The sequence below is a fragment of the Oryx dammah genome, unplaced genomic scaffold (genome assembly GCF_014754425.2).
Source record: "Oryx dammah isolate SB20612 unplaced genomic scaffold, SCBI_Odam_1.1 HiC_scaffold_2, whole genome shotgun sequence".
NCBI classification, from domain to species: domain Eukaryota; kingdom Metazoa; phylum Chordata; class Mammalia; order Artiodactyla; family Bovidae; genus Oryx; species Oryx dammah.
In genome coordinates this window covers 13489823-13508216 of record NW_024070186.1, presented here as the reverse complement: position 1 = coordinate 13508216, position 18394 = coordinate 13489823, and the positions used below count along the sequence as shown (strand labels likewise).

At 56.0% G+C, this 18394-nt stretch overlaps 1 protein-coding gene across 2 annotated transcripts; it reads left to right on the top strand.

Moving 5' to 3' along the window:
• The first annotated feature begins 1445 nt into the window (after positions 1-1445).
• RRP1 (ribosomal RNA processing 1) lies at positions 1446-15415 on the top strand. Of its 2 annotated transcripts, XM_040266949.1 has the most exons (14): positions 1446-1659; positions 3513-3595; positions 4988-5045; positions 6524-6609; positions 7013-7074; positions 8625-8754; positions 8849-8913; positions 9071-9206; positions 9243-9282; positions 12004-12083; positions 12731-12828; positions 12965-12984; positions 13866-13976; positions 14916-15415. In XM_040266949.1, the coding sequence occupies exons 1-14, from the start codon at positions 1527-1529 to the stop codon at positions 15146-15148; spliced, it is 1335 nt and encodes a 444-aa protein (XP_040122883.1). In that variant the 5' UTR covers positions 1446-1526; the 3' UTR covers positions 15149-15415. The 2 variants fall into 2 exon arrangements, with proteins under 2 accessions (XP_040122883.1, XP_040122873.1); XM_040266939.1 differs by having other exon boundaries at positions 9071-9282.
• Positions 15416-18394: the final 2979 nt, after the last annotated feature.

Below are 18394 nucleotides of genomic sequence, written 5' to 3'. Positions count from 1 at the left end.
CCTGACCTGCCTCTTGAGAAATCTGTATGCAGGTCAGGAAGCAACAGAACTGGACATGGAACAACAGACTGGTTCCAAATAGGAAAAGGAGTATGTCAAGGCTGTATATTGTCACCCTGCTTATTTAACTTCTGTGCAGAGTACATCATGAGAAACGCTGGGCTGGAAGAAACACAAGCTGGAATCAAGATTGCCGGGCGAAATATCAATCACCTCAGATATGCAGATGACACCACCCTTATGGCAGAAAGTGAAGAACTGAAGAGCCTCTTGATGAAAGTGAAAGAGGAGAGTGAAAAAGTTGGCTTAAAGCTCAACATTCAGAAAACTAACATCATGGCATCCAGTCTCATCACTTCATGGCAAATAGATGGGGAAACAGTAGAGACAGTGACTGACTTTATTTTTCTGGGCTCCAAAATCACTGCAGATGGTGATTGCAGCCATGAAATTAAAAGACCCTTCCTCCTTGGAAGGAAAGTTAAAACCAACCTAGACAGCATATTAAAAAGCAGAGACATTACTTTGCCAACAAAGGTCCATCTAGTCAAGGCTATGGTTTTTCCAGTGGTCATGTATCGATGTGAGAGTTGGACTGTGAAGAAAGCTGAGCACCGAAGAATTGATGCTTTTGAACTGTGGTGTTGGAGAAGACTCTTGAGAGTCCCTTGGACTGCAAGGAGATCCAACCAGTCCATCCTAAAGGAGATCAGTCCTGGGTGTTCATTGGAAGGACTGATGTTGAAGCGGAAACTTCAATCCTTTGGCCACCTGATGCGAAGAGCTGACTCATTGGAAAAGACCCTGATGCTGGGAAAGATTGAGGGCAGGAGGAGAAGGGGACGACAGAGGATGAGACGGTTGGATGGCATCACCGACTCAATGGGCATGGGTTTGGGTGAACTCCGGGAGTTGGTGATGGACAGGGAGGCCTGGCGTGCTGCGGTTCATGGGGTCGCAAAGAGTTGGACATGACTGAGCGATTGAACTGAACTGAACTGCGAATGAATGGGGAGAAGGCAATGGCAACCCACTCCAGTACCGTTGCCTGGAAAATCCCATGGACGGAGGAGCCTGGTAGGCTGCAGTCCATGGGGTCGCTAAGAGTCGGACACGACTGAGCGACTTCACTTTCACTTTTCACTTTCATGCACTGGAGAAGGAAATGGCAACCCACTCCAGTGTTCTTCTCTGGAGAATCCCAGGGAGAGCCTGGTGGGCTGCCGTCTATGGGGTCGCACAGAATCGTACACGACTGAAGCTACTTAGCAGCAGCAACAGCAGAATGAATGGAGCCAGAGCCCCACGCACTTGTCATTACGGGACCTTGCCACTAGGAGGCGGAGGCGTGCGACCCAGGAGAGGCTGTCGCGGGCACGTGACGTCACGCAGAGTGCCGGAGAGGCCGGCGCGGGAGCGTGACGTCACACAGAACCATCGATGCCGGCGCGGGCATGTGACGTTACGGAACGCGCCCAGGCGTAGCGGCGAGATAGCTGGTGTCGTAGGCTCTCGGCGTGGTCGCCATGGGTCCGCGAGTACAGCTCCCTCCCGAAATCCAGCTGGCGCAGCGGCTGGCGGGGAACGAGCAGGTGACCCGGGACCGGGCGGTGAGGAAGCTCCGGAAATACATCGTCGCCAGAACTCAGCGGGCCGAAGGTTGGCGCGGGGTTGGCGGGATGTGCGCCGGGGGCGTCTCGCGAACCGGGCCGGGCTGGGGGCCGGCGGCCCGAGTTAGCTGACTTTCCAACAGCGTGGAGCCTCCACGTGGTCCGGCCGGCCGGGCGGAGCCTGGTCGGGCCGTGGCGATGCTCCCACCCACCCCACCGCTCACGCTCCCTCCTGAACGCTTGGCCCTGATCCCCTTATCCACGCTAACTGATTTGAAGGTGCGCGGCGTCACCTCGTTCTCGGCCGCTATATGCCCCTCTGCGGAGGGCCAAGCCCCTAATCTATTTCCAGTTCAGACTTGCCTACTCTGGGAGCAGGATCCTGTCAACCCGTATATCCCGCTACCCCTGCTATCCACTGTTTGGGCACCATGTTTTTTTCTCAGAGCGGCATTTGTCACTGTTGATAGTTTTTTCTTGTGTAATTGTTGGATTGTCGTCCGAGTTTCATGCAGCATACAGCTGTCAGATATCACGCTCCTTAGTGGTTCTCAGAACGTGGCCCCCTCAGTAACTTCAGCATCACCTGGACATTTGTTAGAAATGTAAATTTGTGAGTCCCATCCCAGCCCTGCTGAATCAGAAGCTCTGGCAGATGGGCTGTGTATGTGCTTAGTCTTGTTAGCCATCTTCTACTCTTTGTGACCCTCTGGGCCCTTCTCTGTCCATGGGATTCTCCAGACAAGAATACTGGATTGGGTTGCCATTTTCTCCTCCAGGGGATCTTACCAACAGGGATGGAGCCCACGTCTCTTATGTCTCCTGCATTGGCGGGCAAGTTCTTTATCACTCATGCCACCTGGGAAGCCCAGGAATCTTTAAAGAAACCCTCCAGGTGATGCCATCCTATTAATAAAGTCTGAGAACCACTGCTCTGGAACAGGGTGCCAGAACATAGTTAAGACCTCAGTCTATACTTGTTGGGTGATTTTATATATCTGTCTTCATCAGTCAGTTTATATATTTGTCAGTCACTTCAGTTGCTCAGTCGGGTCTGACTCTTTGTAACCCCATGGCCAACTCTCAGAGCTTGCTCAAACTCATGTCCATCGAGTCAGTGATGCCATCCAACCATCTCATCCTCTGTTTTCCCCTTCTCCCGCCTCCAGTCTTTCACAACATCAGGGTCTTTTGCAATGAGTCAATTATCAGGTGGTCAAAGTATTGGAGCTTCAGCTTCAGCAGGAGTCCTTCCAATAAATATTCAGGACTGATTTCCTTTAGGATTGACTCGTTTGATCTCCTTGCAGTCTGAGGGATTCTCAGAGTCTTCTCCAACACCACAGTTCAAAAGCATCAATTCTTTGGTGCTCAGCTTTCTTCATGGTCCAAATCTCACATCTATACATGACTACTGGAAAAACCATAGCTTTGACTAGATGGATGTTTGTCGGCAAAATAATGTCTCTGATTTTTAATATGCTGTCTAGTTTTGTCATAATGAGCCTGAATGAGGTAGTGTGTAATTTTAAAATTTGAAAAGTGTGTAAAGCCCAGGGGTAACACTGCGTGAACTGTGGCCAAGATTCACGTGTGTAGCCACCATCCAGCCCAGGAAATGGTGACTCATTCAATTTTGAATCTGAAAAATGGAGCACAATCTCTGATACTTGGAGATTCTCGGTAAACATTTATTGAAAAAATCAAACAGCAGTTACCTGCGGGAGACCCTGCAGCCACTGGCCCAGCAGGTTCTGGGTTGGGAGGATCGGTTGAGAGCGAGGGCCAGGCACCTGTACAGTAAGAAGACTTTGGTCTGATTCAGGCAGTCACAGTTCTCTGGCTGTTCTGGCGCTAAAAGATGAGTTTCCTTTAGTCTGAATGGTCCTGTTTCTGGCGCAGGTGGTTTCACTCATGATGAGCTGCTGAAGGTGTGGAAAGGGCTGTTTTATTGCATGTGGATGCAGGACAAGCCACTGCTGCAGGTGAGTGCCCAGGAGGCTACAGAAGGCACTGGGGCCACAGTATGAGTGGGAGGGTGGGCGAGCATGTTGTCAGCCCTCGTTTTACTGCAGCAGACATGCTGAGCGCAGTTTTATAGCTTTGATGCTATTTTTTCTTAAGGGCTGGAGGGCCACGGCCTTGGGTTAGGGAGAGTCTCACACTTGATGAGTTGGGCATCATAGTGATGCTGGTGAATGCCAGGGTACATCGTGGCTGAAAACTGGGTTTTCTGGCTTTTTTTGGCCCGGGGTGGGAGTGGTTGTGGACTCTTAGTACCCTGACCAGGACCAGGGATTGAACCTGTCGCCCTGCAGTGGAAGCTTAGAGTCCTAACCACTGGACCACTGGAGAAGTCCCTGGGTTGTCTGTTTTGTGTTTGTCAGAGATGATGAGCTGAGTGCTAAAATGCTGGAAAGCAGGGGACAGCATCCAAGTCTTCTGAGACAAGTATTTTTTCCTTTTTTCTATTTGTTTGGCCACACCGGGTCTTAGTTGCGGCATGTGGGATCTACTTCCCCGACCTGAATCAAACCTGGGCCCCCTGCATTGGGAGCATGGAATGGTCTTAGCCACTGGACCACCAGGGAAGTCCCTAACCTTTTTTTCTTAATTGTCTTTTATAAAAATAGGCTTTATGTTTTAGAGCAGTTTTAGGTTCACAGCAACATGAGAGGAGAAGGTATTGCGATTTCTCACATGCCACCTACCCCTGTACTCCACACCCCCACGGGAGTGGGCCCTTTCTCAGAATCCGTGGCCCCACCCTGCACATCATCAGCACCCAGGGTCCACGAGGGTTGCGCTGTTGTGCTCTGTGGGCTGATATGTGTATCATGGCGCGTGTCCATTGTTGTGTACCTTACAGAGTGGTGTCACTGCCCTCAGTATTCACCTTTCTTGGGGTGTGTCTCAGTGGGAATTGTTCGTGCTTCAGAACACTCTGCATAGTGAGGGAACTTAATGAAGTTCAGATGCTACACTGGGGCCCAGTGCACTCGGTGGTGCTTGTACACCAAGGCAGGCAGGCAGCTGGCACCTCGGGGGTCTCCTCAGCCCCCCTCTCAGGTGGCTGTGTGCTCCCAGGCTCCTGCTCCCCGCCCCGCTTTGATTGTCAGGCTCCGTTACTGAGTGTGGGGCTTTGGTCAGAAGGGCAGTCCCTGCCCTTGCTTGTTGTGAGGCTAGGTGGGCATGGCCTTCAGGGGAGGCCTCTTCTAGTGGTGTGGGACTTCCAGACTCCAAGCTCGCTGGGCTGCGGTGCCCTGTGGAGCCAGATCCACGATGAGTGAGGACAATTAGTTTCTTCCTGCCGCTGCTTGTTGCATAGGATCCCATTTGTTCAGGGACTGAGGGCGTTTGTCCTGTTTCCTGTGCAGGAGGAACTTGGCCGGACCATTTCCCAACTTGTCCATGCTTTCCAGACCACAGAGGCACGTAAGTATCCTTGCCACGGTGAGCCTCAGCAGTGAGGCTGGATCCGCAGAGACCCAGCCCCTGAACACGAGGCCTGTGTTCTGAGAGTGGGAGCGAGGGCCACATCCCAGCCAGCGTTTGCTGGTGCGAGAGAGGCTACTCTGCTTTCCAGCATGTGTTCCTCACTCACCCAGGACAGAGGTCTGGAGCCATCTGAGATCTGGAGGGCTAATGCCTTTCATTTAGAATCTTGGTGGAAGCTGTGGAGTGTCCACAGCTGATGGCATGAGCTCTCTGCAGTGCGTCTTCCTGAGTCTTCTTCGGACCAGCCTCAGGGATCCTCAGCCCTGTCACCTGCCCTTTGGCATCACTTGTGTCTTTAGAAATCCTGATGTGTATGTAGACCCTGGTCCTGTTGAGCTGAGCTGTGGGGATGGGGCCCGTGTGCCAGCATCTGTGACCTCCCTACCCTGCTCCAAGGGCAGCCAAGGCCGGGCGGTCTTCCTGGCCTGGACCTTGGGACCACTGGGACCATTGCTGGTGGTGCCCTGGCTGTGTGGGTAGGTGTAGTTCGGTTATGGTTAAGTAGCCAAAGTCATCAGAAGCAGGGGTTCTTTAGTTGTGCAGTTACAGACACTACTCTCTTCTCTTGGGAGACTCTCTGTACTGCATCTGAGGAAATCCATTCTCTGTAAGTTTCGCCTTTTAAGAACGTGCAGAAGCGTTTCCGTGCTCAGCATGAGGGCAGGTACAGAGTGTCGGTGACACTCGAGTGAGGTAATGGACGCAGTTCTGTCCTTCACTGGGCTGTCCGACCAGCCCTCTCTCGGGGTGCTCTGCAGCAGGCGATAGTGGTGGCCTTCGTGTCCTGAGGGCAGGGCATCAGCAGGCCAGGTCTCTTCAGGCCTCTTCTCTGGGAGTATGGATGGCCTTTTCTTCCTGTGTCCTCACGTGGCCGTCTGACTGTGCATATCTGTGTCTTGAATCACCAGTGGCCTTTTCTCTTCATCGCCTGTAAAGACCTGTCTCCCAAGTATAGTTATAAACTGAGGGTTGAGGATTAGGACTTCGGGGGACCTGGTTGAACCCACAGCCCCCTGGTCCTGACATGCCTGGTATTGGCAGGGTTTTGTGTTTGCTCAGGTCAGGTAAGTGGTGGGGTGGGGTGTAGGTGCTGGGGCGGGGGCAGTGGCCGTGTGGGGAGGGGCGGCCTGGGCAGCGCCTCTCCTGCCAGGCCTCACCTCTTTACGCTTGATGTTCAGAGGATGCGGCTATGGTTCAGGCTTGTGGCTGGGCTGTACTTTTCTTTCTGAGGTTCCTGAAAGTCCCATTTTTAAGCCAAATCCGCAGCACTGCTCTTAGCGCACTCAGGCCGAGGGCCCCCAAGGCCACCGCCGTGGGACCTCCTGACCAGGTTTCTTCATGGTCCCTGCTCTCCCTGCCCTCCAGAGGCGGCCGCCGCTCCACCCCCAACTCTTCTGGTCTCGTCCCTCCCCCAGAGCACCTGTTCCTTCAGACCTTCTGGCAGACCATGAACCGTGAGTGGCCGGGCATCGACAGGCTGCGCCTGGACAAGTTTTACATGGTGAGGATGTGGCCCGCTCCCTGCAAGGGGCCCCACAGTGCTGGGCTGGGGAACAGCGCTCCCAGAGCCAAGCTCGGCGTCCAGGCGCCTGGTCTTGCTGACCCGACAGTGGCGAGGGCAAGGCCCCTGAGGGGTGAGCACCGCGTGGCGCAGCCCTGTGTGTCTGGAGGCTTCTCCCGCAGAGGTGCTTCTCCTCGTCGTTTTCACTCTGGGAACATCCATCATAGCCATCAGTCCTGGTGCTGCGGTCGCTCCCCAGAGTCCATCCTGCTGCTCCTGGGAGGCTGGCATTCAGGCCCAGCCCCCGGTCACTCTGGAGGGCCCACGGTGCACGGTGGGCACACAGATGGCAGGCAGCGGGGAGGTCTGGGCTGGTCTCACGGGGTCTCCTTTTGTGCCACAGCTCATGCGGATGGTCCTGCGCGAGGCCCTGACGGCCCTGCAGACGCAGGGATGGGACGAGAGGTGGGTGCCCCTGGTGTGCGTGCTGCTCACACCCGTTGCTGGGTGGTCTGTAACCCTCCAGACTGAGGGTCTGTGTTTCCTGGCTCACCTCAGGCCTCCCTGGAAACTGGCAGCTGGATGGGGTCCTCCAGTGGGGCTGGGCAGGGCTCTGCTTGTCTTAACTACCCCTCCCTGCTAGTCCCTCCTGGAGACAGCTGGGCAGGGCTCCCTGGGCAGATGGGCGGGGCTACTGCTGCCTGGACCTGTCTGTCACCCATCACCCGCCACCCTGCGTCCAGGTTCCGCCAGCCAGCAGGTTTCCAAACCTCCAGGGGGCGGTCTGACATTACAACATAAAGTGAGTTTCTGCAGATTCATGTATTAAAGTTTTTAAAATTAAATTTTTTTTAAACTTTTTTTTTTTTAATGATGAGGGATGTGTGCTCAGTAAAAAGAATCCAGAAAAACTTTTTAAAAACATAGAAAAGCAATTTTAATTCCAGCAGACAAGTACTTAAAAAAAAATTTTTTTTTTGGCTGTGCTGCATGGCTTGTGGGGCCTCAGTTCCCCAACCAGGGTTTGAACCCCGGCAATGGCAGTGAAAGCCTGGAATCCACTAGGCCACCAGGGGACTCTCTGACAATTACTTTTAAAATATGGTGGTGTTCTGTGCTTGGTACAAAAGGGCCATGGAATTGGGTGTGGAGTTTATAGAGACTGCTTTTTTATTTTACTGAAAGTGTCCAGACATCCCACCTGTGAGTGTCCTGCCGCCACCAAATTTGGGGAGGGTGGGTGCTAGGGGAAAGGGCTTAGAAACAGCAGATTTTGAATTAATTTGTGTTTAAAAAGTGATGGTAAAGCAATTTATTTTTAAGCATAAGGATAATAAATCTAGGACCCAGATGTTAAAACAGCTGCCAGACTGGAAAGGGCAGCTTACGGCCCGCATCACTGTAGGACTTTTCCATCTTCTGGATCATGGAATTCAAGTCTTACCCTTGGTCTAACGTCCAGCCAATAAAAAAATCAGCAGGAGTTGGACTGTAGTTACTGGAGCTGCTTTTCTACGTTGAGAATGGCTGTGGGTGACTTGACTCCATGTTTAGGGCCAGGCTGCCTCTGGTTTTTAGTGATTTTCATCCTTAAAAATCCTGTGAAGCCCTGAGGCTGGCAGTGTCCCTCGTGTCAGGATTTAGGGCTCTGCTGTCTTGGTCGAGGGGCGGGGGCGGTGCAGGGTTTGCAGCGGGCTCAGTGGAAGCGATGGTATTACTTGTGTTAACTTGGGGGGTGTTGTTAGGAAGGTAGTTCCATCCTCATTGTTGCTGGTAATTCAGCCTCAGATCCTTAATGAAGAAGCTGGTAACCTCCCGTTGCCCTGTGTAAACATCTAGGTTATCTGCTTTTCTGGCCCTTTTCCATTCTCACGCATGTAATAGACTGAGGGTGACGTTCGGTAAGTATGTGTGTGTCATGGCCTGGAGGAGAGGTCTTCGGCCCCGGCCTGGGTTGCTTCTGATCCAGGGACAGCACCCCGGTGTTGCTGCCTGACTTGCCACTTCTTCCCCAGACAAACCGAGCAGCTGCTGGAGCTGCTAACAACAGAGATCCTGCACCCGGACAGTGAAGCCCCCAACGGGGTGAAGAGCCACTTCATTGAGATCTTCCTGGAGGAGCTGACCAAAGTGGGCGCCCACGAGGTAGGTGGTCGGCAGCCAGGCAGGGCGAGGCGGGCAGTAGCAGGCTGCTCGGCGCCTGTGGCCCGGGAGCTGAGCCCCAACCCTCTCCCTGCAGCTGACCGCAGACCAGAACCTCAGGCTCATCGGGCCCTTCTGCAAGATCGCTGCCCAGACTCAGGAGTGAGTGCTGTCTCCCGCCTGCCTCCTCTGTTCTGTTGAGTCCCTGAGGAGCTGCCCTTGGGAGACGCTGTGTGCGTCCATCGAGGTCCAGAGGCCAGCATGGGGAGGGGCGGGCGCAAGCATGGTCCAGCCTGACAGCGGCTCTGTTTCCCCTCAGCTCCCTGGTTTTGCACAACATCGCTCAAGGCATCTTTGAAACAATCGTGGAGCAGGCCCCACTGGCCATTGAAGAGCTCATGAATGAACTGGAGGAGGAGGAGCTGTCGGAGGAGGAGGAGCTGTCGGAGGAGGAGGCGCTGTCAGAGGAGGAGGTGTTGGAGGAGGAGGAGGCGCAGGAGCCGGGCGTGCTGTCCAGAGAGCCCCCTAAAGGTGAGGACCGCATGCCGCAGGGGGACAGCCTGTCCCGGTCCCGCCTGTGGTGGAACCCCCACTTCCTCTCCTGTCCCACCCCCTTGCTTCTGCTCTCGCCCCTGAAGTCTGTTTTCAGCACGGCCGCCGGGCTGACCTTGGAAACAAACACACGTGTGGGTCTCTCCCCCAGTGCCCACTCCATGGCCCCCGCCTCCTCACAAGGCCCCAGGCTCTGTTCCTGTCACCGGGTATCCGCCCCGCCCCTGTGGGGTCTCTGCCCTCCGTCACTCCTGCCCTGCCCTGCCCACCGTTTAGAGTACAGCCTCCCAGTCCCTACCCAGCTTGCTCAATGGGCATTTCCATGGTGGATCACTTTTTGGAGTAAATCACTTAAAATTACATAAGTCACTTGCTCATCTTTCTGGCCTGTCTCTCAGCACCGGGTGCCCGGCCCCACCCACCAGGATGGGAGCTATGTGTCCCTGGTGTTGGGAGCGGGGCCTGCGGGGTCGAGGTGGACGAGGGAGAGGGTATGAACGAAGAGTAGCAGGCAGCTCAAGTGAGCGTCCCCTTGGAGGCGGGGCCCGTGGGCCTGCGTCGATGGTGTCCGGTCCAGCCTGTCCACCTTGTGCTAGGTGGGTTCTCGGGGGGCGCCAGCTAGGCTCATGGCCGTGTCCTCAGGGGGACTATGTGGTGGGTCCTCGTGCCTTTAGGGGTGCGTGTCCTCCACCAGCTGCAGACTTTTCCACCCTGGCCTTTTGTTGCGGAACACACGTGACCTGAGGTCTACTAGCTTAACCGTGTGTAAGTGCACAGCTCAGTGGCACTAAGTGTGTTCACGTTGGACAGCTGTCATCACTGTCCGTCTCTGGAACTTCTCATCTTCCTAGACCGAAGCTGTCCGCGTGCCTCCCTCTGCCCAGCTCAGCTCCTGCACCCGCCCTGCCGTCAGTCCTGTGAGCCTGCCCGTCGGCGTCTGTGTTGACAGCAGTGGGCTCACACGGTATCTGTCCTTGTGTCTGGCTTAGTTCCCTGAGCCACGCCGCAGCGTGTGGCAGTGCTTGAGGCTGAGCGATACAGCATTGAATGTGTAGCTCATGTTTTCTTCGTTGGTAGATGGAGTTTGAGGTTGCTTCCGAGTTTCTCTGTTGTGGTTAATGCTATTATGAACGCGGGTGTACAGATATCTGTTTGAGACCCTGCTTTCAATTCTTTTTGGTCTGTGCCCAGAAGTGGGATTGCTGGGTCCTCGGGTAATCCATGTTTAACTTTCTGGGACCCGCCACCCTGTTTCCACAGCGCGGCCTTGTGTGCGTTCCGGCCGGCAGCGTGGGAGGCTGCGGTTCCTCTGCGTCCTCCCAGTTTCCCGCCTTCTTTGATAGCGGCCCTCCTCCTGCGCGCGCGTGCTGTCGCCCTGGTTGTGGTTTGCGTTTCCCTAGTGACTGTTGGTGTCAGGCACCTTTTCATGTGCTTCTTGGCTCTTCACGTATCTTTGGAGGAATGTTTATTCAAGCCCTTGGCCCATTTTTTGAGTCATTGTTTTTTCGTTGTGTTTTAGGAGGTCTTCATATGTTCTGGCATCTTCCCTAGTAGCTCAGTGGGTAAAAGAACTTGCCTGCAACGCAGGAGACCCTGGCGAAGGAAGTGGCACCCCACTCCAGTACTCTTGCCTGGGGAATCCCATGCACACACGCCCTGGCAGGCTACAGTCTGTGGGATCGCGAACAGTCAGACACTTGCTCTTTCGCATGTTCTGGTTGTAACTCCTCCCCAGGTTATGGTGTGCAGGAGTCTTCTGCTGTATGGGTGGTCTTCTTAACTATTCACAGTCTCTTGATGTACAGATTTGAAAGTTCTCATCAAGTCTGGTTGTCTTAATTTTCCATGTTACCTATGCCTTTAGTCCAAGAAATCGTGGCCAGATCCAGTCTCCTGTGGCTTTTGCCCTGTTTTCATCTGAGTCTCACTGTTTTGGTTCTTTCTTTAGGTCTTTGGTCCGTGTTGAGTTGATTTGGTCCAGCTTCTTTCTCTGTGTGTTGATGTCTGGTGTACTGGCACATTTGTTGAAGGGACTGTCCTTTCGCCCCGGACAGTTGATTGCTGCAGCTTCTGAGTCCGGTGCCCTTGCTGGCACCCCTGGCTTTCTCTTTGGTCAGCCATCCCCCTCAACACTCCCCAGCCGTCCTGGATGTCCTTCCTGGCCCTCCTTCCCCTCTTCCTTGTCCTCAGTAGCCTGAGTGACCAGTGCAGATGGACCCAGGGGCCCATGATGGCCTAGGGCCTGCCCACAGCCTGCTGTTGTCATTCTTTGCCACACGTGCTCACCCCTCAGGCCAGCTGGTGATCGAAGCTGTCCTCTGTAGGTGGAGACGGCAGGGCCCCAAGTGTCTTATGTCTGCTCCCTCACCCGAAACGGCTCTCCCTCCTCACCTCTTAGTCCAGGCCACCCCGTGGCTGGACAGCCCCCTTCCTCCTCCTCCTGGGGCTCCTGGCCCGCCATTCCTGCCTGAGGTGCCCCCTCCTGGTTTCACAGGCCCCCCGCCTCTGGGACGGCTCTTTGGTTCCCGGTCTGTAGGGGCACCGCTGCCCTGGGGCAAGGCCCTCAGCGCTCCTGCCATCCTGCTGTGGGCGCCTGGGCCCGGCTGTAGCCCTGGCAGGCAGGGTTCCTGGGCCCCAGGTTGGGCCTGTAACTCCCACGGTACTGGGCATGTCTAAGTCCATGGGGTCCTTCTGTTCTAGGTTCGGTCTGCAGGGCTCAGCGCCCTCTGGACGAGCAGGCGGAAGATGACGATGAGGACAGCGCCAGCCCTGTCCTCCAGGTGTGTGGCTGGGCCTGTGGGCTGAGCTCTCAGCTCTGGACGTCAAGCAGGGCGGCATCTGTCCGGCTGGGACTGGGTGGGAGGCAGGGGCCCTGGAGGCTCGTCTGTAGAACACAGACTGGTTGAAAGGGGAGTTGGGGACTGGGCCCCGGGACGCTGAGCCCAGCTTTCCCCGCTCGGCAGTCACCCTGCCTCTGCTCCCGGCCCCTTCGGGTGCTGGGGCCACTGGGGTGGCGCGTGCTGAGCGGGGGCTTTTCAGGTCCCCATTGGAGCCTGAGCTCAGCAGACAAGATCAGGGACTTCAGGTGGATTGGACCCGTAGGGGCCTTCCTAGGCAGTGTCAGATGTTGATTACTTGACGAGTTAATAAGATTTTAGATGTCTTGGGCTAAATTCACTAGATTAATTTTACTTGTTCCGTCCTGCTCGTTTTGACGTGGCTCCCGGAGGACTTACAGTTGTGCAGAGGCTCGCCGTGTGGCCCCTCGTGTTCACTGGCGCCAGCGTCTGCTGGGTGGAGAAGGGTGTGGGGCGCAGCCGGGGCCATTGGGTGGCTGAGCGTTGGTCCTCCTGCTTGCTCCTTGTTGGGCCTCCTTCTGGGAGCCCCTGGGGGCTGACAGCCTCCGCGGCATCTCTCTGTTGAACAGTTTGACTACAAGGCTGTTGCCGACAGACTCTTTGAGATGGCCAGTCGCCAGGACACCCCTCCGCAGAACCGGAAGCGCCTCTACAAAGTGATCCGGAAGTGAGTGCCCCGGCCCCCTGCTCCGCCCGTCTTTAGATGGGTGGCCCATCTTCAGAGATCGGGTTGGGAGGGCCTTCCCTGGGGGGGCGACCCCTCCTCGCCAGGTGTGTGATGAGTGACTCTCTCGTCCTTCCAGGTTGCAGGCCCTCGCGGAAGGTGAGCACTGGGCGCCAGGCGCGACGGCATCTCGCCCTCCCGGCAGTGGATGGGGCCACGTGTGCTCACCCCCCAGCACCGGTGGCTGTGAGGAGGCCAGTGGTGTTTCTTTCGGGAGGCTGCTGCAGGGCTGTGCAGCTCTCGTCCTGGTGAAGCCCAGGGGTTCTTGGGGCTGAGTGTGCGGGGTGGGGGGATGGCTGGCCCGAGAACCTGAATTTCTAGCAAATTCCCCGGGCTGGCCACTCTGCTGGCCTGTGGTGCAGTGCATGGCTCCACTTCTCGGCGTGTGGCTGGTGGAGCCGGTATGGCTTGTTCTGAAGGACAGTTTCCTAGAAAGCGTAAGATTGAAGGTGTGTTTTCCCCCCAACGTTTCATTATGAAAAATTTTAAATATGTGCAAAGTCTCAGGGATTCTACGGTGAGTACCTAGATTCTACTATCAGCATTTTATCATCTTTGATTTATCATATATCTACCCCCACCCCTCAGTCAGAACATACTTTCTAAATGCTTCATGCTGGGATAGTACTTTCTAGGTGAAGTTAACATACAACAGAGCACGTGAACGTTGGGTTCATCTGGTGGGTTTTGACTGACATAACGCTTGTGTGACCAAAACCCATCAGTATTTTGAAGGGTCTGCTGCCTCTCCCCAGCTAAGTGTGTGTGAGGCAGAGCGTGACGTGTCCAACTCTCCACGTGGGCTCTTCCAGACAGTGTCTGGCAATGCCCCTGAGCTGCCCGTGGCCATGTGGGAATCAGACCAGGGCTTCTTGCCTAAAGCTCATGGCCATGGTGCTTGTGGGGTGCTGGAGGCGGTGGATGCACGGACTATAAGCACCCTGGCCTGTGGCCTCCTGACCGCCTGCCTTGGTCCGCAGGCCTCTTCCCTGAAGCTGACATGCCAGAAGCAGCATACCGGAATCCGCGGGGCGGGAGGCGGGTGAGAATGAAGAAGCGCTTGTCCGGATCCCAGCTGCAGGACAAGACAGGTAGGCCTGGTGGTGTTGGCTTTTCCCCGCCGCTCCCCTCCTCGTGTCACCTGTGACTGCGGCCTGTCTCCCTCTAGACCTGACTCCCTGCCTCCCTCCCCAGCCTGCTGCAAGCCTCCCCTCCCCACCCCCCACTGCCCACATGTCCTGGAGATGTGGCGCCCTGGCCCAGACGCCCTCGCGGTCCTCCCTGTTCTCCTTCCCTGTGGCTTGGTCTGGTGCCTCTTCCTGACCCTTTTCCGTCTTTGGTTTGACCTGCTCCACGTGGGCCTCCCCTTCCTCCTCTGCAGCATCCTCAGGAACCGCCTGACCTCACGCGCCCTCCTTGATTTTAGAGGCTCCTCTCCCCTCCCCTGTGCTCCCTGTTTCCCACCCTTTCCTCCCCCTCTCCTTCTTGCTCCTCTCCCCTCCCCCTTCCCCTCCTTCCTCTCCTCCCCATGAGCTTGTACACAGGCCAGTGGCTGGAATGTGACCTGCCCTGTGAAGGGTCTCCATTCACCGCTGCTCCAGCCCAGCTAGTCCCGTCCGGGTCCATTTATGCCAGGCTGCTCTGAAGTCTGGATGTCTTGCGTACCCGCACCAGGCTGGGCCCTGATACCACTCACAGCTGTCACATTGACTGGGCTCCAGCCCTACCTTCTCAGCAGCCTCCGCCCCTGTACACTGAGCTTGGGCCCCCGTCCATCTCGTCTTCGCCCATGTCCCTCTCTCCGGTCCTGCCCTCACTCTGGTTGTCCTGAAGGCCCACCTCCCGGTCAGTCTCACAGGCTGTGGGCCTTGCACCCTCACTGATGCAGTCCTGGGTGGCTGACTCAGGTCCGTTCCCAGGGCCGTCGTTTTGCACACTGTGTCCCTGCCGCCCGGGCCCAGCACCCCAGGCAATCTCAGGAGTCGGAGCCGACCTTCTCGATGCTTCGTTCACTCAGCCTTGTGTTTCAGGGAGACGTGCAAAGGAGGCTTTACGTTCTGACTTGAGCCCAGGATCCACGAGGAGGAGGCGACGGCGGAGAGCAGGCGGTGACCCTGCTGTGCCCCGGGAGCGGCCCAGGGGCCATGGCGGGAGAGGGGCCCCCAGGAGGCAGCGGCGGCCTCAGGTGGGGGCCAAAGCAAAGACGGCCGGTTGCCAGGAGCCAAAGGCAAAAAGGAAGCGGACCCCAGAGGGCCAGAAGTGACATCCCCCAGGCCCCCTGGGAGAATGAGGGGACAAGACAGTCGGGCCAGGTCCCCAAGACTCCAGAAACTGACTGTTCCCCAACTTACTGTGTCGAGAGGTGGCCAAGGCCAGGACTCGGGGTTGGGCCCTCACTTGGTGCCTGCGTCCCTCGGTCAGGCCAGCGAACCCTGGGACTGGAGGCCCCCCCAGACACCCTCCCTGGGCAGGAGACTGGCCACCCTATGGGTGTCGATAAACAAACGTGCCACATGGCGCCTACACGTCAGTCCTGCCCTGGTGTGGTTTCACGGGATGTCCAGTTGTGTGGCCTGGCAGGTGCCTGGCGGTTTTGGTGTTGTGCTTCCAGAGCCTGTTTGCATCTTCCTCAGACCCTGGAGATGATGCCAAGTGTTAACAGTGTCGTCTGCACGTGTACTTTATCAGTTCCGGGTGAGAGCTGACAGTGCGCTGGCGCTTTGTGCCAACCCTGTCACGTGGGCGGGGGGGTCGGCTCCCCACCCACCCCTTCTCTGCGACCTGGAGTCAGAGCTGGGCCTGAGGTCCCGTGGGCATCTGCCCGCCAGGCCCCTGCTCCTCTCCCCCAGGGTTCAGCTCCTGGCCCCAGCCCTGACTAGACAGGAAAGAGAAACGGCATGCAGTGCAGGTGGGCTCAGGGGGCTTCCAGGCGGTGCTGCACCCACAGCAGAGGGCTGCCTGGGTTTCGGGTGGATGTCGTCTCCAGCCGGGCTGGCTCTGCCGGGCCGAGGTGTGAGGCTAAGCCCAGCGAGAGGCCCGGCCTCGGGAGGGCCCGTAGAGGCTGGACCTAAAGCTCAGTTTACAGAGCCCAGCTGTGTGCAGGCTCGTGCCCCAGGAGAAGGTCCCCCAGTGGGCCCCCTTCCAGTCCAGGTGGGGGCTGGAGGGGGAGATTAGAGGGGAGAGGAGTGTTAAGTCCTCCAGTTTACGGTGCTTCTCTCCCCTGTTGACAGAAGTAGTCAACAGTCTGTGATAGGAATAGAAGAGAGTTTTATCCAAGCCAGACTGAGGACTGGAACCCAGAGGACAGCCTCTCAGAGAGCCAAGGCCCTGCTCCAGAGAAGCAAGGTTTTCAGCACAATTTGGTGGGGTTTTTTTGGCTGCCCTTGGCCTGCAGGGTCTTCCCCGACCAGGAACTGAACCTGTGCCCAATGTGTTGGGAGCGCAGAGTCCTAACCACCGGGCCACCAGGAAAGTCTTCCGCACAGGTTTATGTCTTATCAGAACAAAAAGTCCTGACAAGTCAGGGACACTTTGCTTCACGGTTTCAGAACCAGGCCCACAGGTGCACAGTGAGTCAGCATGGCCTTTGCACCTGGGCAGGAGTCTTAGGGAAGGACTGGTGTCCCAGGAAAAGAGGCGCTTAATCTTTGATTTTTACTTCTCGCGACTGTGCCTTCTGTTCGGTCATTTAAGCGCAGTCACTGTATTTTGGATAGGCCACTGTCAGACTGCTGCAGTTAGCGTGAGATGCAGGTCAACTCCTGTGCAAGCCAGAATGCCCTCCCCTCACCTCTGGGCGAACATTCCTGCCATCTCCACAGAGCAGCTTCAGGAGACAACGCCGCTGGTCGCAGGGCTGGCCTGGCTGGTGCCCTCAGGCGTCACTTCCTCCTCAGCAGGGCCCATGGGAGGGAGGGAGGTCCTGCTGCTCTTGGCGCTGTTTTGTGGGTGCGGGTGGGTATGGGTTCCTGGTTGGTGGAATTCCTTTGATCAAAGAGTAAGGAAGCAACCATCATCCCTGCAGAAGTTTCTGGGTGGGGAGAAAAAGTGTCATGCCTAATTGCAGTTCTCAAACTCCAGCCCTCCGTAACTCCGTCAGCACCCTGCTCCTGTCACCATTCCAGGCCAAGCTGCTCCACCGCCTCCCGTGTCTTCAGGATCCTTCAACTTTAACCGCGTTACCGCGCTGTGGGCCCTGGTGGGCGGTGGGTCGCTGTCTTTCTGAAGGGCAGTGTTTCTCCAGTGTTGGGAAATGTTCCCATTGGGCAAGATGGGTAAAGATGCCAACCATTGTTCCCTGGAAAGCTTGTGTTCAAAAGGGGGCATTGTTTTTATTTTCCCCGTATATCATTTTTTTTAAAGCACTTTATTGAGATGTGATGAACCCACCATCAAACGTTCCCACCCCTGAGGACGCCTGGTCCCCTCCCAGTCCCCACCCTCCACCCTGACCTACTTCCTGTGCTGATTTCTCCATTTTGGATTTTCAGATGGGGGGAATCCTTCAGTGTGTGGCTTCCTGCAGTGTGTTTGTTGTTCACACTGGGATGTGTGTCAGAACTTCATTCCCTTTGGGGCTGAGTAGTAAATACCTCTGCAGATCTGCCCTCGGGTGGGAGCATCCCAGATCTCATGTGGTTTCTCCCCAGATCCTGCCCAGTCCGCAGAGTTTCTACCCACCTGTGTGTGTGTGTGTGTGTGTCCAGTCTGCAGAGTTTCCACCTGCGTGTGTGCGTGCGTGCGGCGGATCTTGAGAAAGTGCCCTTCCCCCTGGGGCTAACAGTGTTGTAGAGGGGCTCTGAAATTACAGTACTGTTTCTCATCAAACTGCTACTTATTCACTGATCTCCTGTGTTAGGGGCTCATGGTTTCCTGTCTAATCCAGTGGATTATATGTACTCCGTTGATGTCAGGAATGTTAATCCTCAGCTCAGTTCTTCAGTGGGAATCTTGAGGCCGGCTCCTGAGACCCTTTCCCAGGCGCTCGCTCCCTACCCCTTGGTTTGGCAGGAAGCCCCAGCCCTGGAAGAAGCTGCTGTGGATGAGGGTCTATATTGGCCTCTTCTTTTTAATTGAGATTTACTTTATAACCATTCAGGGGCTTCCCTGGTGGCTCAGAGGTTAAAGCGTCTGCCTATGATGTAGGAGACCTGGGTTCGATCCCTGGGTCGGGAAGATCCCCTGGAGAAAGAAATGGCAACCCACTCCAGTACTCTTGCCTGGTGAATCCCATGGACGGAGGAGCCTGGTGGGCTACAGTCCACAGGGTCGCAAAGAGTTGGACACGACTGAGCGACTTCACTTTTATAGCCATTCAGTCCACCCAGTTAAAGGGTGCAGTCCAGCAGTCCTTAGTAGTTCATAAGGTGGTGCATCATCCCCTCGGCCCCTCAGGACTTCTTCACTGACCCCCAAAGGAACCCTGTGCTCAGGGTTTCCTTACCCTTGGGGAGGCTTTGGGGCCAGTGGTTATTGATCACCAGGCTAGGAAGTTCACGTACAGTTTTCT

What these genes read in the sequence shown, in the direction of transcription:
- RRP1 (XM_040266939.1), top strand. Translation starts at nt 1,527, where the DNA reads ATGGGTCCGCGAGTACAGCTCCCTCCCGAAATCCAGCTGGCGCAGCGG. An exon ending in GCCTGGACAAGTTTTACATG is followed by an intron (nt 6,610 to 7,012) that starts GTGAGGATGTGG and finishes TTTGTGCCACAG; the next exon opens with CTCATGCGGATGGTCCTGCG. An exon ending in GCGCCAGCCCTGTCCTCCAG is followed by an intron (nt 12,084 to 12,730) that starts GTGTGTGGCTGG and finishes TCTGTTGAACAG; the next exon opens with TTTGACTACAAGGCTGTTGC.